A 24,146-nucleotide genomic window follows, 5' to 3' on the forward strand; every position below is an offset into this window, starting at 1 on the left:
CATTAAATGTCTTACCAGAATACAGGCTTAAATCTAAGTTGCTAACTAGAATGTGTGACTTAAATTGCATTGTGAATCTTATAATTTTCTAAGTGTAAATTGTGTGAGAGATTAACCTTGACCTTTTTTAAATTCATTGAGACAGAAGGGTTTTGGAATCAGCATTTGAGATCATGAGCAAATGAGCCAGTATTGAAATTGTTGTAACTGCCCTTCACATGTTTTGTAAGGTGTTGCATTTGCTATATGTTGTAAATAATTCACCATTCTTTTTATAGGATACAGGAATAAATTAACCTATTAACTGAATGTAGAGTTTTCTGTATTAGATTTTTGTTTTAATTAAAACCCCACAATCTTCTCTTTTCCATTATTCCAAATTGTTAATTGTTAAGTAGTTTGGACTGTATAATATATTAGATTCTCACATTTGAATCACAGCAGTGTCAAGATTACTTTTCAGTTGAGACAAATCTGTTTCTGTAGCTTTTAATATGCCTGCAGGTGTTCAGGATGTTCACAATGTTTGTGACAGTACCCAGTTCTGAGGGGAAAGGGGGGAAGCTTGCCTTTTGCCTTTTTTTCTTTTTTTTTTTTAAACCATCAAATATAGTATCAGACCATACTTTCTACACCAGGCTTGACAGAGAGCAGTGCAGTGAGTTCAGCAGCTCCTACACCTGTAGTAGTGTTCACCTGGTAGCTGAGTTGCACTTAAGAATCAGCTGTGAAGGGCTCACAGACCTAAGCAGCCTCTCCTTACTTGACTGTCCTGTTCAGGGGTTCAGCTGAGGAGATGTAGGTAGGAGCCATATGGCTTGGATTACCACACAGTGTGACATCTGGAGGTGAAAGGGTACAGGGACTGCTCTGGAAGCCTGCTGATAGGGTGGATGATCCCTCAAACAGTAAATACAAAGATTTGCATGTCTTTGCCAAGTCTGGTGAGTGACGCTGTATTTGACATCAGCAGTTGTTACAGTCATTTATAATAAAGCTAAGATCTTTTTCTTCTCCTTTTTCAATTAAATTCTTTTGTCCAGCATCAAAAAAAAAAGCATTACAATTGTCTCAATTTTACAGGATGAAGTGCCATTCTTATTTTTGTGTGAAATTGTCCAAAACACTTAAGGAACCAGGAGCATGTAGATGATGCATGTGTCAATGTTATAGTTCTAGCAAAAATACAATATGAAAATTAAAGTATTTATGCCTGCATATAATTCATGTTGCTGGGAGCTCTACATGTAATCACTTTCATTTTTCCTGGCAAATGTCCTCATAAGGAAGAACAATACAGCATCACAGCACTTTGCATCACTCGTTGGTGATTAGCCTGATTAAGTTATATGGTACTCACAATGAGTAATTCAAAAGTGATATTCAGAGATATGAGCAGGAGAAAACAGCTCCCTTCCTTTGGTGTGTGCTTACTGTTAACTGTCCAGTGAGTGGCCTTTTGCCTTTGTCAAACAACTTGTAGTTTCTTTTATGTGCCAATTTTGTGGGTTTTGTGAATGTTCCATACAGTGAGAATATATCTATCTCACTGTTCCGTAGTTTTGAGGAAACACTTCTGAACACTGGCAGAGTTTGGCTTCTTGCCTTCAAAATTTTGATCTACTTCAGGCATCTTCTAGAAGTTTGTATCTCTAGCTGATAGGGAAGTACAAGATTAATACTCTGTTCACAGTTGCCCATTGAAACATTTATTTCCAATACAAATTTTTTAGCTTAATCCTTTACTCCAGGAAATGACAACTAAGGAGAGACATGAATTCTGTAGAGCAAGTAAAATTCAATAGCTTCAGCTATTAAATAAAAATGTTACAGATTTTTGCAGCTGGAGCTTAAGAAATATTGGGTAGTGAGTAATGTTATTCAAAATATATTCCCATGATGTTTCCATTTAGAAACATTCCTTCAATCTATGTATATTATTCTCCACTTGATTATGCAGTTTGAATTTTTTTAGCCAAATTCTCTTTGGCCTTCTCATAATGATTACACTATAAAATGTCTTCAAATATTTTAAAAATAAAATAGCTTTCAGTACCAGTTATATTATTTACTATCTATAGATCTCTTCAGAAGAAGCTTTTCTTTCTGTCAAGTTGACTCTGGAGCCACTTATTCTATCCTTATTCTTTCATTTCTTGCACGGATACCATCATCATTACTAAACATTTATGTACAGCTGTGCATGCACTGTCATAATGATTTGACAATATTTTGCAAGTGAGGGAAAGTCAGTATTTGCATCTTCAGTAGCTTTATCCAGACTTCTTAGAGATGAATTCTAGCAGCAGTACTTACTGTGTACTGCACAGATTTTGCCCTTTGTTATTTGATACAGCTACAACCTAAGAATTTTGCTGTGAGGGCCTCCTATTTCTCTTGATGCATGACATATATCCAGAAACAATGGAAGTATATTGACTTCATAAAGAGGATATCAAGTACAGGAAAGACTAAAATGCTCTGAGTATTCAGGTACTAATTTTTAGGCCTATTTTAAAGAGTACATGTTGGGATATCACATTATAGAGATAGGGATCATCTCCAGGCCTACCTCTTACTGCACAAAGACTGACAACCAAGCTGTCTTTCTTTAGTTATTATTGTTTCTTTCTGTGAAAAAATTGAACTGAAACAACCCACTCAATTTTAATCCACAGACCACCAGCTAGCTGGGGACATCTTTCCAATTTCGATTCCAGTTTAGACAATAAGAAGAGATCCTTATTCTATCTGCCTGTGATCTGCTGAGTGCAGTAGAAGAACATAACTATAAAAAATCAGGCAGTTTAGAGGTGTAGTCATGGTAGATATTTATTCAGTTCTGAGGTTTAGAGCCCAATAATGGAAAATTTTGATTCTTTTGAATGATAAGCTAGTTTGTCTCAGAGTTGTAATTTCTTTTTTCTATTCTGATATAACTCATATATAAAAGATGCTATATAGTGGCAATCCCTGTTCTAATTAGAAGGAGTACTGGTGTCACACTTTTCATGAAAGAAAAGATTTCTAATAGTTCAAGTGTCAGGTAATGATAATTTTAACTGAAATCAACATTGGCAGGAAATTTGAATAAGGCTTTCATTTTCCATGTCTATCTGATTTGAACATATTATTTTTTAATACATCACAAAAATCTGGAATTTAAAAATAGTTTGCTGTGCAGGGATTAGAATGATCATATTTTTTTTTAACTTTTCAGAGTAAGTGGAGACCATCTGTCTATTAATTTTTTTCCCCAAGTTCTAACTGTAATTATTTTGTAGTATCACATACCTTCATATTTAATCATTCCACTTCTATCAAAAGTTATATTTTTAACTCATCTTAAGGGTATACAAAAAGATGGCTTAAATGTTTTTCTTGCTTGGTCAAGGTGCATCCTCAGTTCAAAAAACCATATCTGTTTTTTGTACGCATCTCAGTTTAAATATTTGCAGAATGCAGTTAGCACAAAATTGACATTTATCATGAGACTGTTCTTGAAATATAAGATTTACTGAGCAATTTAGATGTGGGAGGAACCCAGCTTTCATCCTGGATGCATGATGTTCTGAAAATAGAAGTGGTATTTCCGATGCTTGCTTATGATCCAGCTAAGTTGATATGTGCTGGCAAGGGGGTTTGGGAGCTGCAAACATTTCTTATTTTCAGGATGTCTTTTCAATTTAAATCAAATCTCAGTTTCTTCCAGCTGACCATTAGATGATGGAACAATAATCCATTTGAGTTCTGAAACTTAAAAGAACCTGAGTTCCAGGAGAGTGGGGTTCTGCTAAGATTCTTTTAAAAAATTTGTTTGTGATTGTACTTTCTTTTGCAAATATGAATATCACTTTCTGTCTTCTGAAAAATGTCTATGTTGTCTTCAAAATACTTTTAGTTTGAAAAATAATAATACGGAGTCTTCTTAATTAGGTCTCTGATTGTGATAGCAAGCAGCAGGGCGGGAGGCATACAAGGGTAACTTACATGACATTTTTTCCCATGTATGCATCCTCAAGACTAGATCAAAATGAAGCCATATGTTGTTAAGCAGTCAGAGAGTGCTGTACCTGCTGGTATCATCCTTCTATTCCAAAAGCAGGTGCATTTTATTTTCATTAAAAATGAAAAGTGAAGATGTACAGTCAGGTACATGTTGGGTGGGACATATCTCTTCAGAAGATCAGCACTTCAGCCAGGGGAAACACTGTAGTTAAGGGCTGAGAGCTGCACTTCAAGTTCATGCTTTACTTTTCTAAACAGAGAAAGTTCATACTTTCTCTGCGCCCAGAAAGTTGCATGTAAAGGTTGAAGACAATGATCTTTTAGCATTTTTGTTAATTCATTTATTTTGCAGTTTTCAGCATGACTGGGTTTAAATTCTGGTTTATAATTTATCCGATCTTGGTAACATTGTTTTAGGGTAATCTAGAAATTGGTTTCCTTTTCTCTCTATTCCTTTACGAAACACAAGTGTTTTTAAAATCATATTGAGATCCCAATATACTCCATCTTTTTGACATTCTGATGTAAAACCAGTGAACAGTCAAGATTGCAAGGCACCTGTGGAAGTGTCTGGTGCCAGCTCAAAGCAGGGTCAACTAGAGTAGGTTTCTCAAGATTGCATCCAGTGGGGTTGGCTCCACAACCTCTCTGACCAACCTGTTCTAGTTAATAGCTATAAAAAAATTTTCTTCATGTTTAAGTGGATTTTCTTCAGTCTTAATTTGGGCTCATTGCTACTTGTCCTCTCACTCACTACCACTGAGAGGCCTGGCTCTTCTTTGCACCATTCCATCAGGTTCTTACACAAATCAATAAGGTCCCTCCAAGCCTTTCCTTCTTGAAGCCTTCACAGCTCTCTCAGCCTTTCCCTGCATGGCAGAGACTCAAATGCAGTTGTCATCTTTGTGGCCCCTCACTGGACTCACTCAAATTCTCTGTATCTTATGTCCTGAAGCCCAGAAGTGCCCACTGTGCACAACGTGTGGTTTCACCCATGCTGAGCAGAGGGAAAGGATCACCTCCCTCAGCTCACTGGCAATGATTTTCTTCATACAGCTCTGGGTCCTGTTGGCCACCTTTTACTGCAAGGTCACACTGTTGGTTTGTGTGCTACCCAAAAAGACTTCTCTGCAAAGATTCTTTCTAGCTGGTTAGACCCCAGCCTGCACTGGTGGGATTGTTCCTCCTTAACCCCTTGTTGAACTTTGTGAGGTTTCTGTCAGCCCATTTCTTCAGTCTGTTGAGATCTCTCTGAATGGCAACACAATCCCCATGTCTCTCAAACACTTCTCACAATTTTTCATCATCTCTAAGCTTGCTGAGGCTGCACTCTGTCCTATTATCTACACAGTTAAATTATGATGCTCAAAATGCTCATCTCCACACTGATATAATTCATGTGGTATTTTCACCCCGCTGCCTTTGCCTTGGATTGATGAAGAGAGGCAATATATGTTAGGGAATAGATGTGCTGTATACAAACAACAAAAGACCACTTCTTAATTTCCTGTAGCCTCACAAGGGGCTACAAAACAACAGTTCAGATGTAAAGGATATTGGACTTGGAAACTTAGGTGAGTCTAGTTATGAATACTGTAGAAATGCAGCATTTTCAGATGCAAGGCTTCATTTTGACTTCATTTTGAGCACCAAATCTATTAATTTTGGGTCTGGCTCACTGAAAGGGAAATAACCTCTAGCAGCTGTTTCTGATTTTCACTATATTCATCTTCTACCTTACACATGTAACATCTCCTAAATTTACTGTTATCTGTATTTGATCCCTAAGTACATATCTCATTCTGTTTAAATGTCTTCTTACATATCGCTTTATCAAATTTTTAGGAGATAATAGCATCATAAAATTACTGCTGTGGTACCTAATCTGTATTCTACATATGTCTATACATTGCAGTTCACAATTGCAAAGTTCATACTTAATGGACAATAAAAACATATTTAATAACTTTCTCCCTGGAAATATGATATTTTTACCAGGAATATTGGTTTATTGGTTATTCATTTAAGTAGGTTCTATTTAAATGTTTCTGTAGTTTTGTTTAGGCTACAAACTTCTTGGCCATAATTGTACTGACAGCTGTGGATCCAGTAATCCATTTGTATAAAAATCAAAGTATTACTCACAACCTTAAAGCTGAAAATTGATAAAATAGAATTTAGACATGGAAGTCAGAGAAAGATAGAAAAAATGTTTGTGACTGGAATATTTATAAGGTTAAATTAATTTTAAATGTGATTCACACTGTGATGTGAGGAGTGAGCATAGCTTCTTTAATTAAATAAATAAATAAAACAAAAATAAACCTCTTAGCTACTGATTGGGCCATATTCTAGTCTTATAGAATTATTCAAATATTATTGCTGCTGTAAGTATGTCTAGAATTTGCTACATAGACGTGGCCAATTTGTAGGGGAATTAGTTTTCTGACAGGTCAGGTGGTCTGTAGCTTCCACAGCCAAAGATGGTGGCTGTCAAGTGGATCGCCTGCTGGTACACATGTCATGAGTGGGACCAGCAAGGTGTGCTGACCCTGGCTAGTCTGTTTGCCTTAGAAGCTGAGAGGAGTTTGTACTCCTAAGGCAGGCAGTGTTATTTGGCTACTACAATGCAGAGCATTTTAAGCACATTCAGTTTGTTACTGAGCAGGAAGGAAATGGAAGTGCTCTTGAAGTCAGTGTGATAGGCTCAGAAAGGTGTAGCGGCAATAGTGGAGTGTCTGAGCTGTGGTCACCCTTGGCTGATGGCTCTGATACAGTAAGTTAGGCACTGGTGACATACATTGCAGTGGAGCAGTATGGAATCTGCCTGTTGGAGATTCCTGCTGGGGCTTTTAAGGTGCTACATAGGACTGGGGCACATGGAGAAAGAAGGCTGAATTCAGGGCAGGTGTAATCTGCATCATCGTAGGGCCCGGCTTTTTATGGACACATCCAGGTAGTCAAGGCTTTCATAAAATAATGGGGCTGATGTTGGAATTTTTTTTGGATTAACAGAAAAGCTTGAGCCTTGTGGAAGAAAGTGATAACTACAGAATAACTGTGTGGTCAGCTGCTCCCATAAAGCTGAATTTTCCACACATAGTAATTATCTCAAGTGTCCTGACCTAGTTACACACTGACAAGGAATTTTTTTTTTCTCCAGAAGTAAGAGTTTTTTGCTCAAATGCACACTTACAAAGGGCTTGAAGGAGAAAGGGGAAGGTGCCCATCTTATGTCAGATAGCCTTTCACTTAGTTGATGCCACACTTTTGCTTAGCAGGTTGTTCTGCAGCTGTGAGAAAAGTGGCCCTATCTGTCACATGTATATCTTGTGTCAGCACTCTAAAGAGTGAATTTCAATGAAGGCAGGCTTCTGGTCACAAGTTTCAATTGGTTTTCAGGTGATGCCACATATGTCTCATTGCCCTCAGCTGAAGAGGTTGTTGAAAGAATCCTTTCCTTTCAAATACGTTTCTGAAAATGTAACTCAGCCCTGAGAAGATGGTATCATGGCCTGCTGTTTCTGCTGTCCCAGTGACTCCAGGTTATACTTTCACAGGTTCAAAGCAAACATGGGGATTGCATTCACCTTCTCTTTTCCCTGTCTGCAATGCAATTTGAGACTGGATTTTAAAGGCAGCCAGACCTTCTTACATATGATGTCCTGGTTAGGAGGACACCAACAGTAATGGCAAGCACACTGTACAAGCCAGAAAAAAACACCTGCTTTTTCTAAGCAGCATTGGCTCTGGGTTTACAGGAGTTAAATCTATGTGTGGAATCTAAGTACTGGCATGTGCAAATATACCTGCTTCATGTACTTGGAATCAAGTTGCTTAATATACCAGCATTTTTAATCTCATGTTTTATGGACAACCTCACTTGCACAGTAATCTACCTTCTTCAACTCCTACAAATCTGAGTAAAATCTGAATCTAAAATCTGCTTAGGAAGAAATAAAAAGATCCATTAATTGTTTGCAATAAATATATTTATTCACTGGATAAATAGTATTTGAGATTCCAGTGTGCTCGGTCTTGTCACAAGTTCCATTAAATGCTTATTGTAATAGGCAGGAGATGGGAGGAGAAGATAGTAATTCTGAAAAAAAGGAAACAGAACAATATCTAAAAAAAACCCAAGGAACTCATGTAAAAGGTTTTCAGCTCTTTGAGTAGAGGTGCTGGGTAGCAGGAACATAGAAGTTTTGGGTTGGAGTGAAGAGGAATTAACTAGGCAGTCAGGCCACCCACCATGTGTACAAACACCGTGTGCCGTAGGAGAGCTTTCCCCTCACGTAGACATTCCAGGGAATCCTCGATCCTCTTCTGCTACTGGTGATGTGCTCACTCATGCACTTCGGTATTTCTGCATTCTGCCCAGCACCAGTTCAGCTCACCCTGTGAAAGGGCAGGTGAGGGTGCTGGCTGTCACACCAAGGTCACCTCTTGTCAGTGTCTCCAGCTTTGTGCTCTGCAGCTGCCTGGAACTGACCTGGCACACAGGGGAGTCACTCAGTCATGGAGTGCAACCTGGATTCCTGTGTAGGTTATTTTAATTATGTATTACTTCTTGAAAGTGCTTCTGCTCTTGTAAAGAGGACTTCACTGAACATGTCAGTCTTGAGAAGGCAGTCTTTATGTGTAAGATGGAAATTTTAAAGGTGTTATTGGCTTACAGTGCTGCAAAAGAACAGGTTTTCAAATTTTTCTTTTCTTCAGTGGTGAAAACAACTAGACTAGACAAAATGACTAGAAAAATAGGACAGAAAACTTTTGGCCACTATTAGTGTGCATCACTGACATTTCACATGCAATTTTTAATAGTATTTAGTTTCAGATGGAGGTCAAGAAGTCCAGTCTTATCTAATACCAAAGGACTGCTTTAATACCTTTTTTCAGGTACTGATCTTGCCTCATTTTCAAACTGCCTGAATTTGTCTTGCATACTTCTGTGCAAAACTGAATTCCCCCAAGACTGACTTTTGGGGAGTGCTGAGTTGTGTCTCACTTGCTCAGCTTCAGTTTAACACTGCCAATTGTCTCTTGTCTGGCTCTGTTTATGCACAGTGTTTGAATCTTGTACTGTTTCTCACTTTCTTTTTGAAGCTATTAACTTGGCAATGTCATCTGATAATGGGTCAAATGCCCAATGGAATTCCAGATGTATTAGATCTACTTTTCTTTTTATTTTACTCCATGAAAGAAATTGTGCTCCGTGAAACCTTAATAAAATCAAGTGCATTTACTTCTTTTCCTTTTAACTTATTAGCAAATTTTTAACTTTAGAAGCCAGCCTAGGCTTGAGTTGATAGTTTTGATTTTTTCCTCCTTTCTTAAATAGGTATCATATTTTGTAATGTCTGTTTAGAAATTGCCACCCCCAGTTTGATGGAATAACAAAATTTGTGATTACATCTGCTTATTTCACTTATGGACTGGACACAGTATAGTTCATCATGGGACATTGAGTATACTGTATTATTAAATTTCTCCTTACCATTATCCCTGACTAGAACACCATTCTTGTTGAAAACAGGCCAGATAATGCTTTTCTCTGTACATATCACTTCTATTCCAGCTCATCCTAACATCAAAGCTGTTTTGCATTGAAGTCTAAACCACCTAGTTGTTGTGCACAGAGTTGTATTGAACTATATTTCTCAACACAAGAAATTGTTGGAATTGAGATTCTTAGAATTTTGTTTATCAGTGGGTCTTTTCATGTTTTCTTCATAAACTTTTTGCTTACTCACTGTTTTGAGTTTTTTTTAAACAAAAGAAAAATTAAGATCTGGATACAATTTTTAACAATTGAAGGCTAGGAATACCTCCCAGCCAGCACTCATTGACCTGGCTTTGAGCAGAGGTTTTGCTACATGATGAGCAGTAAAAATTTGTCTCTGCTCTTGACACTGACAGCCCTGAAGCTAACTTGCAAATACTGTTCTTCCTCAAAATGGCCACAAAACTCACTGTATTCTTCAGCAAAATTATTGTTTTCAACTCTTAGCTTTAGCATTTCTGTACTGTGAAAAATTAATTTTGTGAAGTCTAGAACAGATTTTATGTGATTCATATTCAGAGAGAAAAAAAAAATTGGTTTCCTTGCTTTTCATATTAGCTCTGTTTTGCAGTGAGAACAGATTTAGCTTTTTGATTGGACTATTTCCAAGATGCACTGAATAAGTAATATAAAATCTCAATTTTACAATCAGCTTTTAAGCCTAGATTAAGATATTCAGGGAGAAAGAAGCTAAGAGAGTTAGTGAATGATGGCATAACTCAGTTGACAACCCCTTGAAGTTTCATTTAGTGTAATCAGAGAAAAGAAAGCTTAAAATAAATGCAAAGCTGGTAACTTCTATGTATATGTAGAATTTCTGAACATGGAACATGGTGATTTAGATGGGCATGAAGAGGAAAATATTACTTAGTGGCATGAGCTTTAGTGAAAACTAGTGGGATTCTGGATCTACATGGCATGGGAAAGAAAAAATGTTAATTAATTGTTTTGAACAAGTAACGTTGAATCCTAGAGAGGGATTTGCTTAGGTAGCCAAGAACTCAATTTTCTTATGGTTCAGTAACCTTTTCACCAAAACAAAGAACTTTCAAAGAATTGTATCTGGCAATGTAAAGCTCAGCTAGTTATTTGAGATCTGGGTTTCATTCCCTTGTCTACTGTTTCAGCAGAGTCAGCAGAGAAAAGCAGTGATTTTATTTAACCAAATATGGTTTAACATTTTTCTGCATAATTGTGCAGACTTTATAGAAAGTATTTGATGGTCCTGTGCACAGGGTGAGGATCACTGCCCTATCTTAATGCTTTAAAGTTTTACAACTTTCAAATTTGAAGTGCTTTGAGGACTGCAGTCGGTAGAATTTTGTTTTATCAAACAAGCCATCTCAGCAGTTGAATTCTTTTATTAAAATGTTCTTAGATGTGAACTCAGGTGCTACCATAAGTGACAGACTAGTTAAATAAATTAAAAACAGTCTCTTAAATATTTACAAGTGATAAAAGCATATAGCTGAGCCTCCTGCGTTGTTTTTCAATGCAATGTGAGAACCTGTAATATTTGGGAATATAGTCACTTCTTTAATATTTGCCACATTTGCATTGGAAAACTTTACAATAAATAAGTAACAGACAGCTTTCACTACTTTTCCAATTTACACTCTGCTTTGGTCTCCCCATTTTGTGGAGAGAAAGATGGTCCTTTTTGCAGCTTAATGGAGCAGTGATATGAAATTCAAGGGTATGCTTTTGTTTTTAATGATTATCGGTAAGATTGCCCAAAACAGGACACAAGAGTTAGGAAAAAATTTGCAATTCAACTGTAGCAATATCAGCTGCATGGCAATAGGTGCAGATGGGGAATTTGGTACTTGCTTCAATATGCAGACAGTGAGCAATAGAGGGGTTATAGAAAAGCCAAAAAGAACAAAGAAGTGTCATGTAAAATTTCCAAAGCTGACTGAGCACTTGTGTTTGGATCTGATCAGAGTTTTAGTCTAACTCTGGCTACTGGAGTACATCCCTTCATGGCTTACCTGGCTGGCAAACCTTCGGGACTGGATCAGAACATAAAGTTTTGTTGCAAAGTAATTGCAACAGAAGTAATTCAGTATTGAAATGTGTAGATTATATATTAAATTAAAAGATTTAATATTTAACTGTCTTGTAAGACTTCATGTTCTGGATGTAAAGAATATAAGTAGAAAGATGATTTCATCCTTTTGTTAACAAAACAAAATTTCAAAGGATTGGTTCAGTTGTCTAGTAACTTTCACGATATTTTATATTGTAATGTTCTTCTAAGAATAAAGATGATTGAAAATACTATTTTTTTCAGCATCACTAGTATGATATCTGTAAGATATTTTCTTCTTTATTCTAAAAAAATATCCTTTTACTCTTTAGGAATATTTTTTTTAATGCCTGTATATAATTTTTAAAAATGCAGCATATTTCTTACATCTGTCTTTGCTAAATGTCTGACCTATGAACCTGGTTTTACTTGTGTCGTGTCTCCTGTGTTGTATTCCTTCTGGTAGGCAATGAATAATGGAAGAAATATTATTTTCATAGGGAACTGATTCTTGTTTTCCCCTCTGCACCTTAGTGGTGGAAAAAGCCAGAATAAAAAGACTCTGTGCTTACAACAATGCTCCCAATCTGTCTAAAGGTTACATTTACTTTTTGTCAGCTTGCATTAATATAATTTTAGTCATTTTCAGTAATAAATGTGTGATTAAAGGTTATCCATATAGCTAAGTAGCTGTTATTACCATGTGCCATTTTAGTTGCTTGGATAATTTGTCAACTCTATATATAAACAGACAGTTTACAAATAAGAACTTTCACTCCTGTTGTTAAAATCATAAACCAATAGCAATTTTTCATGGATTGATCCAGCTGCTTATCACCCACCTAACAGACCCAATTACCTTTATATTCATCTAACACTTTAGGTTGGAAAGTAGTTTTCTGTTGCCTTTATATTCATCCACTGAAATGTAAATGTTCCACTCATCAGTTCTTGCATACATTTTTCTTGGTACTGGCTGCTTCTAGAAAACTCTGTTGCCTGTGTTTCTGGTGGTATCAGTTATGTGTGGATACTGCTCTGTAACAATCATCACTTTGGCAGCATCACAGATTAAGGTTATTTCAAATACAGAACTGGAGGCACCATCCTGGGCTGCCCTTCAGTTCCTTGAAGCTGGAACTAATATCAGCTCTTTCTAATAAACTTACCAACCAGCCTTCTAAGAGCAGAGTGAGTATAGTTTTCACACCTCAACTCAAATTGTGTGGGATTGGCTGCTTCTGTGATGTTTTAATACATTTTTTAAAGTTCCATCAAAAATTTCAGTGACCAGCTTGAACTTGTTTGTCCTTGTCCCATATGTTCTTCCTCTATTTCTTTTTCTCCTGTTCTTCAGCCTTGCTAAATTATAAAAGCCAGATGTGCTCCCTTCTCAGACTTCAATTCTTTCATCTTAATTCACCAAATTCTTCTGATTTCACCTTTTATCAGTCTTTATTTTCTCTATTAAAAAAAAGATAATTAACTGAACAAATGCTGAACAGCAGAATACTGATGGAGTCTCCCACGTGCCTTGCTAAATTACATTCAGGACAGTACTTCAAAAGTAGCCCACCTTTAAGTGGAGACTGGACCAAATGATGCCAAATTCTCCCGTAAAAAAGATCAACAAAATCTTTCCTGCTTCCTGCAGAATCTGCTTCTGTTTCATGGGAGGGTTTCATGGGAGTGTTTAATGAGAGTGTTTCATGTTCACACATCTGGTGGAGAATATGGAAACAAAAGACAACCTATAAGGTGTGGGGGACCACCATGCAGTCTCTTCAGTGCCAAATTCAGACAATATATTGACACTGAGACTATTCTTTGTTAGTTACAGGGGCCTTCTGACCACTGTGGAGGCACAGTAGGAGTTTGCTTCTTGGCTCCAACAGGCATAAGCTGCAGGGAAGGAAGTAGCTAAATAAAAAGAAGAAACATCCTGGTTCTGTATTTTCTTCTGTAGAGGGGAAAAGGAATGCAAAGACAAGGAAAGAATTGTTTACAAGGAAAGAGGTGGAGGTGAGAGCCCTGTGAAGGGAGGTTTCTTGGAAGCAGCTGAGTGAAGCTAATGTGAAGAGGCTGTAAGGGAGAAGAGCTGGGGAGGGCTGTGATGTGTGATTTCACAGTGACAGGCTCTGTGTTTGTGTATTGGGAATTTCCTGCATGGAGTACACTTTCTTCAAGGTAGAGGCCGTCTGGCTTCTGTCTGCTTTATTTCCCTAAGGAAGTGCTGAATTTAAAATGAATCATCCCTTCAAAACATTGAGAAAATCCCTTTCTATTATTTACCAAGGACAACACAGAACAAATATTATAGCTGAAATAGTCATATAAAGTGTGATCATACTTTACATAATTTACCTAGAACAATGGTCAGCATGAGGCTCTCAGCTTAATCTTCATGTTAAGGATTAACTCTTCTGCAGAAGGAATATCCTTGTGCAATTTGTTGGTATTGAAAAGACAAGGAGCTTCATGTTACTAGTTCTGTGTCTTTTTTACCTGCTCTAGCAGTTAGCTGTCCCTAGGAAAAAAAAATTACAATGTCTTCATTTACAGAAGTGGGTTTCCTTAAAGGAATTTCATGTACATTACACCATGTACATTTGGAAATGAATGTTATGGTACCAAGGACCAGAACCAAAAATACACTGAAAAAATGTGTTTTAATTCTTATTTGTAGGTGACTGTCTCCACGCATCCATGATTTGAGTTAACACCCAAACCACAGTGCTCATACAATGCATAGGGAACTATGTGCCTCAGAAAAGAATCAATCTCGTATTCACTGAATGTTTCTTACCCAGCATCAAAACACAGGTTGTTTAAGGCACCTTACAAGAAATTCACTCTCGCTCCTTGGTCTTCAGTAACTTTTTCTGCTCCACTGGGAAAATACCTTTCCTCAGTGCTAAAGTGTGCACACTTTCCCTGAAGGCATCTTTCAAAACTTGGTGTGAAGGAAATGTAGCTGTGGTGGTGTCTTTTATAATGGAGTTTCTTAACCAAAATAATGTATTGTTTTCTATACAGAATAGAAGTTTCAATAGGAAAGACAGGGAGTAGCCCAATGGTTACATTGAACTTAATCACTGCTTTGATTTCTCACAAAATATTGTAACTGGTTCCATCACATTGTGCACGACTGCTTTAATAACTAAACTTTTGGAATAAGAGGGAGGTGGGAATGAAGAAACTAGACTCCACTTTATCTTTTAGGGCATGGTACTGTTTTCTTTAAAGCATGGCAACAACTATCCTACTTTTTGTGCAATGTTGTCAATAAGGCATGCTTGAAGAACACAGTTTTATGGGTACTGATAGGCTGTGGTGTGATTTAGACACCAGACTGCTCTGTTGCCTTAGGGCAGAGATGATTCTATCTATCCACTATTGATTTCTCTAATTTGCCATTTCTGATTCTATTTTAGATGCTTATTGAGTTTGGATCAGATCCAAATACCACCACTGGGACTGAAGGAATATCACAGTATGCTGCTGTCTAAACTGCTCTGCTGTGTAGAAGCGGCAAAAATTTAAATTTTAAGATGGCTGACCAGTGAGCTCATTGCTGACTGAGGAGGTGAAGGAGAGAAGGAAGAGCTGAGCTCTTCCCCCTGGGATCCAGAGACAGAGCACACCCGGGAACAGTTCAAAGCTGTGTCAGGAGATGCTCAGACTGGGCATGAAGAAGCATTTCTTTACCAAGAGAGTGGTGAAACACTGGAGCAGGCTTCTAGAGAGGTGCTTGAGGCCCCAAACCTGTCAGTTTAAGAAGCTTTTGGACAATGACCTCAATAATCTGCTGTATAAGCTTCAGTCAGCCCTGGAGTGGTTAGGTATTTGGAGTCAATGGTCATTGTAGGTCCCTTGCAATTGAAATATTCTAATTCTATTCTCTTCTAAATGTGTTCCTGTGTACCTATGTTCAGTTTGGGAAATGAGCTCTTTTCTCAAATAAAAATAGGTTTGAAGCAAACCAGAAGAACTAACATTATTAGCAGAAATCCAGCCTTGAGCTAATTCCTTCTTATTGTGAACCATCATCCTTTTTCTTAATTAATTAATAATGGGAAATTACAAAATTAAGTAATTTGGTTTGATTTTGGCTTCTCTAAATAAGAACAGAAGAGTGGCTGTATTGATTCCAAACCGGGGTCTATCCAGCCCAGTATCCTGGCTGGAATGCTTAAGGGCATTAAAGGGACATCAGGGGAAGAGTGAGAACAGGGCAATCACACGGTGCTTGTTTCCCTAATGTTGTTGCTGTGTCCAAGTTTAAAGTTAAATAAATACACCAAGTACCTATTGCCCTCTAAATTCTTTTCCTTAGAACAGCAGAGCTTTGAAGGCTTCCACTCTGAAGGAATTCTCTGTGTTCACTGTCATGCCAGGTCTGTCTGCGGAACTGAAGCTAAAGGAAACTGGCTGGTTGCAAGTGAAGTAGCAAGTGTTCCCTCCCTAGGTGACCAAGTCAATTCAAAAGCGAAGTAAATGTGTTTTGGGGGGTTGGTCTGTGTGAAATTAATTCAGTAACAAAATAAAATTTACTATCATTGATGGTCTTGTAGACCATTTCAGGAGTGATGGTCAAAAACTATGGGGAAACAGGCTGTGTTATGCTTTGTCCATTAAATAACAGCCTCTGGCACCTGCTTTGCAAGCCCTTTAGCAAAGGGGCTAATTCCCTTGTGTGGAATGCAAGGCTGCTGCTGCCTTTCCATGCATGCTGTGTACTTGAACAGTGTTCTTAGTGGTGTAGCACCTGAATTTTAAATCACATTTAAATAAGAAGAAACAGAACACTTTTATTAAGCACAATCAGCATAAGGAAATTGAATATAAATAGGACCAAAGCAGTGCAAAAATTGTTTTTAAAGGAAAATCATGTAAATTTCTGCAGGTATTAAATGTAGAGGAAAACATTGATTCTTGAGACCTGTTTAGAAATTTGGCTGCAAATATTTCCCTGTATCATTGGAAAGAAGTACAAAACTTTCACAGCACAGCCACAAAGTTCTGCTATTGATTTCATAAAACCTAGGGAATAACAATCATTTTTCTATGAAAAAAAATTAGACAGTTTTCTTTCCCTGCAGGAACTTGAAGCGAGGCTATTCTAATAAAGGTGGGAATTAACCACCTGAATGGTTTCCTGGCATCTGCAGCTAAGAACTTTGTCATCATTCTGAAAATCAGTTTGAAATTTCCAAGGTATAAGAAAGCAGCCATCAGTAAAATATGTGTGGGTTTGTGGGGGTATTGTTTATTTATTTTGGTTTGTTGGACTGGGTTTGTTGGTTTTTTTTTTTTTCATTTTCCGGGATCATTGTAGGGAATTGGATGAGGTTTGTTGGAACATCAAAAAAAAGGACTTCTTGATAGGGCAGCCAGGTTGATACCACAGCTGACTAATAGTGCTATTCAATATTTGAGAGAGCCTACAGTGTCACATTTATAGAGGTGAAGGGAGTGCCTACCAATGTCATAGATTTTGATGTTATTTTAAATTGGCCTCAAAACCCAAAAGTTGCTCTTGAGGATTGTTTTTTATTATGGCAATTTATTGAAGGGTTGGTACTTTTTTGCAGGATTATTTAATGTAAAATTTATTCTTAGGTTGTTTGGTTTTTTTCCCCACCAGATAGTTGATACTAAAAGTTGTTTACTATTTTGCAGATAACCTAAAATGTACTGATGATTTAAAATTTGCTTCTCCTTTGCTTTAGATGGAATATTAGTTTTTCAGCCTCCTTGCTTTTTGTGAAATGCTTCTGGATCTTTTTTCTTCCACCTTCCACAACAAAAAAACAATTTTAAAATCAATGAGACAATATCTGCCTGTAATTATATACAGCAATGGTTGTGTACCTCCATTGTAGAAATAATTTAAAAAACCATGTGCTGATACAACTCCTTGTAAAATCCTTTCATAGCTTTTCTACAGTAGTGTTATATATAATTTCATTAATTGTTTTAGATATAATTTCATTAATTGTTTTAGAAAACAAGAAAAATACTTTGGTGTAGCAGATAGCTATAGCACTTTTTCAAAAAATGAGTGACAACTGTAAACTGAATGACTTCACAGTAAGGAGAGGCACACAAACATTTCTTGGGTAATTAGAGGAATACAAAAGTGTGAATTTGTCCTGGCAGCCTGTATGCAGGCTCAGTGATAAAGCAAGGAGTGTGCCAGCAACAGTGAATGAAAGAAACCCTACCTCCCTTCCCAACAAGAATTGAGTTGCTCTGCTGTGGTGTTCTTCTGGGGAGCAGCAAGGCAATGAATAACCATAACTGCTTTGGCCTGCTGTGCATGTGCACTGATGTATTTTGGTGCATGTGGTAAGAGCAATGAATTTCTGCAGGCTGCATAGTAAATACCATTGCTGGAGCAGGGTGTGCAGGGCAGTGGAGCTCCTTCTTGCACTGAATGGTCCTGAACTTATCAAGGTTCAGAACCATTCCTCTGAAGTGGGCTTAGTCTCACATTAGGCCATGTAATGTCTGAAACTAAACCTAAGGGGTGCTGCAAGTACTGCTGTGGCCAGGTAGTGTGCAAAATGTGTCTTGGGCTGGGGTTTGGTGTAAATTGCCTTTGCCTACCATTGTCCCTGCTGCCAGTGCCACAGGCACACATCCATCTTCTAGGAGTTCAGCTGAGCCCAAGGTGCCCTTGCTGCTTCCCAGCACCTGCTTTGGAAGTGAATCTTTGGGCGTTTGGGTGTGTTTGGGTGTTCGTACAGGCCCTAACAGCAACACAGTCTGGGGGTGTCTCAGGCAGCTTTCTTTCTGCCAAAATACTCAATAGCATTCCCCACCTCTGGGCTACCTCCCTTGAGGACTCTGGTTGCTTTTATAGAAACATGGCTGGTGAATGTTGTCCAGGAAAGCATTATTTTGGTGTCATGTGGAGCCTTCACTGCTACACCTCCAAAACTGCTTTTGACTCCTGTAAATTGCTGGGAGGGGCATTTGATGGTCTTCTGTAACTCACCTTGCTATGTAGGTGCTGGCTGATCTTATCATGGTGGATTCCTATCAAGTCCATCATGAAGGGGCACCTGCTTCTTGTTTAACTTGATTTGAGGCACAGGAAAGATGAAGGCTCCCTCGTTTGTTGCTTGTTTATGGACAAACTGTAGGTCAGCCTGGGATTTTTCTGTTTGTGCCTGAACAGGGATGAACTTGATGTACAGAGCTGCTGGTAATAGTCAGACATCCTCAGTTGGCTGTAGAAAATCTGTGTTTTTGCAATACTCTGTGCTGTTGCTGTTCCCTCACTGTGCAGAGGCAGGTAGAGCTCCCCAGGTGATGCTCCCCAAAATGAGCTCCCTGCAGGGTGCTGTGCTCATTTGCCTTTCGCCCTCCCCATATGCAAGGGCACACACAGAGGGTTCTCACTGCTTTGGTGCTTTTATGACATTTGTGTGGAAATGGGAATGTGTGAGTTCAGCTGGAATCAAGATGACTCTTCTGTGGATATTTACTTTCCTCATTCTTGCCTAGGGAGGTAAAACAATTTTTACTGGAATATTTCCTTTCCTAGGTACTTATTAAAGGTAAAGCTTTAAGCACAATGTAGTGCATCCTTACAGAAGATAGGTTCATTAGCTTAAACATTAACATCAAGAACTAAACATATAAAAATATTCTTCTTAGTGTTTTGCTCATATGTTTGGGTTTTAGCATTATCTTCTCATTCTTAAGTTATTCAGCTTCCTTGAGATTTTCCTTCAATGCATTGAGTTTTCCAGAGGCAATATAAGCATAGAAGAATCAGGTTTTGCACAGTTAAATAGTGATGGAGGATTCTTTCTGTAAGTCAGGTAGAATTAAGTAGAACAGTAGTCTTATTTGTACCTAAAACATTTGAACTACAAATAGGATGCACTGAATACCAAAAATAAAAGAAGAATAAATAAATTACAATTATTCTTCTAAGTTTGGGTTAAGGGATGTAGTAGTTGTACCTGCTTGAGTTCTCAGGTCAGTCGTTTTTTATGGTAGGATTTTCTAATGCTATACCAATGTAGTTCTAGTTAAAATCCCTCCCTCAAACTCTTAAAGTGGGCTCAGGTTCCAACCATACTCAGAACAGATTGATAAAGAACTTTATTGCTCATCTAGCTCAGTCAAAGATACTAACGTTTGCAAACTTACATAATGAGGCATAGAAATATTGAGAAAAGTGGTTGCTAATGCATTTTTTCTTTATAAAAAAAATATGAAGCAAAAATACGTTTTGCTGAACATGCTGAAAAAATTATTATGACAATACTTCTGTTAATTATTGGGTTTTTGTCTTTTCATGTATTTGATGTAACTATACAGTCAATGGTACTGATCTCTTGTGCAGCTGGGAAACACCAGAAAGAAAAGGACAGAAAAGTGTGCCCTTTTATTCACTCAAGCAGATTTGGCACAGTCGTGACACAGCCTAAAGGCTTCCTGCACAAACAAGTCAGGTTGCTTCAGTCAGGAATCTTTTTCAGGCCAAAAGCAGGGGAAGATCAGTTAAAAAAAGGGAAAAAGGAAAAATAAAGAGTATTTAGATTAAACCTATGGCAAATTCTAATAAAGTTTTCTAGTGAAACCCTTTAAATGTTTGTTTGCAAGGCTCTGGCATTGGATTACAACCAAGAAAAGGCAGCTTCAATATCCAACTGTACTGGATTGTTATAAACTAAAGAACATGAATTTAACTGAGGAAAGCAGCACTCTTTCCATACCAGAATATACTGATAGCTTTGTAGGAGCAAATACAACTTTAATAGAGAATCACAGAATGTTTTATGTTAGAAAAGACCTTTGTGACCATCAAGTCCAAGCATTAACCCAGCACTACCAAGTCCACCACTAAACCATGTCCCCAGGTTTCACATCCACACATGTTTTAAATACCTCCAGGGATGGGGACTCACCACTGCCCTGCTCAGCCTGGTTCATGTTCCATATGCTGAATAAGAAGGTAGCATTAGGATAAAAATTCTGATGGTGTTTCTGCCATCATGACTCTAAAAGCTACATTATTTATTGAAAGACCATTACAGCACTGGTGAGGAGAAGCATGACTAAAATTGGAAAAGTCAAAATGGAGTGAAACTCATTGTGATCCTGAGATTAATATGGGTACTGTGCAGTGTTTCTGTGGAAGTCAGACAAGTGGTATTGGGGATTACTATGAATCAACCATAAGTGATTCATTAAACATAATGACCTTTGTTAAATTTTGTACAAGTTTGCTACTTAAAATGGGCTAAGCTGGAATTCCTGGAAGTGGTAATTTGCTCTTTACGCATGACTTGATTTTCTTTTCTAACTTACTTGGATGAGGTGGCATATGCTTTTACATCATGGTGTTCTTGCCAGCAACATCTAGTAATTCATTCTGCCAGCAAGAATGCCACCTGAGATATTACTTTTTTTTCTGGCTGGTGAGGTGATATCTGTCACAAAGAAATCTGGATACTGGAAGAGGGACTTTGGAGTGGAAAGTAGTACATTACTTATTATGGATTGTGCTAATTACAGAAGGGAAGATTGCTCTCAAGTCCCAGTGTGTCAGATGAAGCTGCAGTTATTTAGTACATCTGAAGATCAGACAAAAGGAATGTAAAATTGGAAAAAGTGTTATTTCAAAAAAAGTCACTGTCCCTAGTCACCACTAGGACTTAATTTCAAAGGTAATTTAAATTAAGGTAATTTCATCCAGTTCAACACTTTGCAGTTATTATTGTTTGTCTGAGGACTCTGGCAATGCCTATCTTCAATATTGTTAATTTCAGTGGACTTGAATGCAAGAATTTTAGTTCTCTATCTCATCAAAGGACTGGTTTCTTAATCTATAACATCTCACTACTGTGAGTCAATATAAACCACAGACCGTCGATATTAGGAAATTTATGATGATGTATAGATTTGAACTTGCCATGTTAACATTTATGATGCCAGGTAGAAATTAAAAGTTCTTTTAGAAATATTTTTATGTAAATTAGACAATAATTTTTTTTTAACACTATCAAATCTGGTAAATAATTTGCATATGTTCTTTACTGTAAAAATAGACCTCCACAAGGAAGCATTTAATTTCATTTACATTACTATTGTTCAGAACATAGATAGTAGGAGGTATACTGATGTATTCATAAATGATCCAGCATTTGCTAGGAAGAGGGAAAACAATTAGAGATTTAAATCCTTTTATTAATCCAAAAGAGCATTTAGTCTCAACATCATAAAATAAATGAAAAAATAAATATAATTGTTGGAAAAGTTAAAATAATTTCAGTCTTTGTTTTTTTCTTTTTTTTTAAACTTATGAGTGCAACAGATAATGTTGTTCTCCCCTAAAAGTATCTTACAAAAATGTACAGAAAAATCTTTTAGTCATAGGTGTAATAATCAGTTCACTGTTATCAAAAGAATGGGTAGCACTGAGTAACTTGAATCCTTTTTGTATTCTCATCATGTGAGAAATACCTATATTGAAGCATAAACAGAGCATGCCTTGGAGGAAAGTGTAGTAATTGCCTAATTGAATATACAATTTATTTTATCATTCATTTGAATGTATCTTTCATTTTATTGAGGATAAAAAAACCCCTACCAATCCATCCTCTGGTGTGCATGCTCATTATTTTAAAATTAAGACCTTCTGTTGCTTAAGTGCTTGTACATAGAAGCACAAACACATCTAAATTTACTCTCCTGTGTAGGTCAATTGAATTAACTTGGCTGCACATTTGAATAATATAAAAATGCACATAATAATCAGTAGAACCAGGACTCGTAATTTCTTTCAGAAATCACATGTAACTATTCACTTGAGAAAGCAATTTATAATTTTCTTGATAAACATGGAGAATCAGAAAATGAAAGGATCCAAAAAGTTGAAGAATGCTAATGTTTTTTTGGAAGAGTGTAGTTTGTATATCAAGACCAAGACGCCAATTTCTATATGCATGATTGAAATTACGTGATAAAGAAATAAAGATGCTTCCCTCCAGCTGAGTGAATGATGTCATTAATTAAAAAATATATATAAGTCATTAATTAAAAATATATATAAAATTATGTATTCTAAATACATTTTTTATTCTTAAGTGTCTTCTCTTAAATCAGTTCCTTCAGAATAGATTTATATCTGAATATTCATGGCACACTACAAAACAATTTAATTAAAAATGATCACATTTTTCTTTCTCTTTCCAGTTCAACAGAAGAGCAGTTTCACTGGCAAACACAAGGTAATGTACCTATCTACATATATGTATCACTTACATTCTCTCCCAGAAAGATCATTTTTACCTAAAGAAGATGGAGGGAGAAAGCACTTTGATGTATGTGGAGGGTTTTGTTGGGGTTTTTGTGTGTTTTTTCTCATTGCTAGTGGGTGAAAATTGTACTTAAAAAGTGACAGGATTTGGCAAAAGTTTTTAGGATTGACAAAAAGTACACTGAAACCAAGTAGAGTTTTGAGAAGGGGCATTGCTAAATATGTCTCTGGCTTTTTTTAGTACTAGACCTAAATATTCTCATTTTGCTTTTATTAATCCAAGGCCACACTTTCAAAGGATGGCACAATTTTCAGTATGGCCAGCGTCCTGGGAATGTGTGGCCTCCATTCCTTCATCAGCTGTGAATGCTTAGTCACATAAAACTGGTTTTAGCTTTTGTCTTGTATATGGCTTTACCTTTTTGGCCTTCTTTTACGTTTTTATGTTGTTAATTTCATTACAGATGGTCAGAAGGATATAGAAGATGAACTCACCACTGGTCTGGAGCTGGTGGACTCCTGTATTAGATCACTGCAGGAATCAGGGATACTTGATCCACAGGATTATTCAGCCAGTGAAAGTAAGTTGCTAGAAATATATTTTCTAGAACTCAAAAATTTCTTGCTTTAAAACTGAATGCATGTCTTTAAGTGCTGCTAGTTTTTTGGGGGAAAAACAAGCACATGAAATATATTTTAAGGAAAATATTTTCTAATTGCAATGCTGCTGCACTATACTATAAGGTCATGTTACAAAACTTCAGCATTGCCACCATAAAAACATAAAACAACCATAAAAACAACATTCAAACAGCAATTTTTCACTATCCAAAGGTAATAAAATGAAACATACTGGGTGGCTGTGAGGAAGTCTGATTGTAACCACTTGGCCAGGTAGCTGGTAACTCCTTACAACTAAAATTTTCTTGTGGACACAGAGACAAAAGTAAGTGAACTTAAAGATAATGCACAGAACGGCAGCTGGAGCAAAATTGTGAAGTCTTGTCTCCAAGGTTGGCTCACTGGTCACTTAGCAGCTATGCAGTGAGTGGATGGATTGTTGGCTAGAACCAGCCACTGGGGAAGGGAATCAAGGCTACACAACAGCAAAAGTGATCAAGGGACATGCCACTCAGTGTGTTTGTAGAGCAGATGTCTACCAACAGTTGTGCTCATGAGTCATACCAAGACTGTTTTCCAGCATGTTAACTGGTCTGTTATCAGATGTAGCACTAGATGATGGAAAAGCAGGTTAATTC

General features: G+C 37.1%; 1 protein-coding gene across 7 annotated transcripts in view; it reads left to right on the forward strand.

The window, feature by feature from the left end:
- Positions 1 to 24,146, forward strand: part of CTNND2 (catenin delta 2) — a 637,583-nt gene that overhangs the window by 313,800 nt on the left and 299,637 nt on the right. For all 7 annotated transcript variants that reach the window (XM_071454189.1, XM_071454171.1, XM_071454196.1 and 4 more), the window contains 2 exons: positions 22,824 to 22,858; positions 23,352 to 23,468. In XM_071454189.1, coding sequence (XP_071310290.1) covers positions 22,824 to 22,858; positions 23,352 to 23,468 — 152 coding nt within the window. The remainder of the gene's footprint in view (positions 1 to 22,823; positions 22,859 to 23,351; positions 23,469 to 24,146) is intronic.

The sequence above is a fragment of the Agelaius tricolor genome, unplaced genomic scaffold (assembly GCF_023055355.1).
Source record: "Agelaius tricolor isolate 1412-34295 unplaced genomic scaffold, bAgeTri1.0.p SCAF_2, whole genome shotgun sequence".
Taxonomy (NCBI): domain Eukaryota; kingdom Metazoa; phylum Chordata; class Aves; order Passeriformes; family Icteridae; genus Agelaius; species Agelaius tricolor.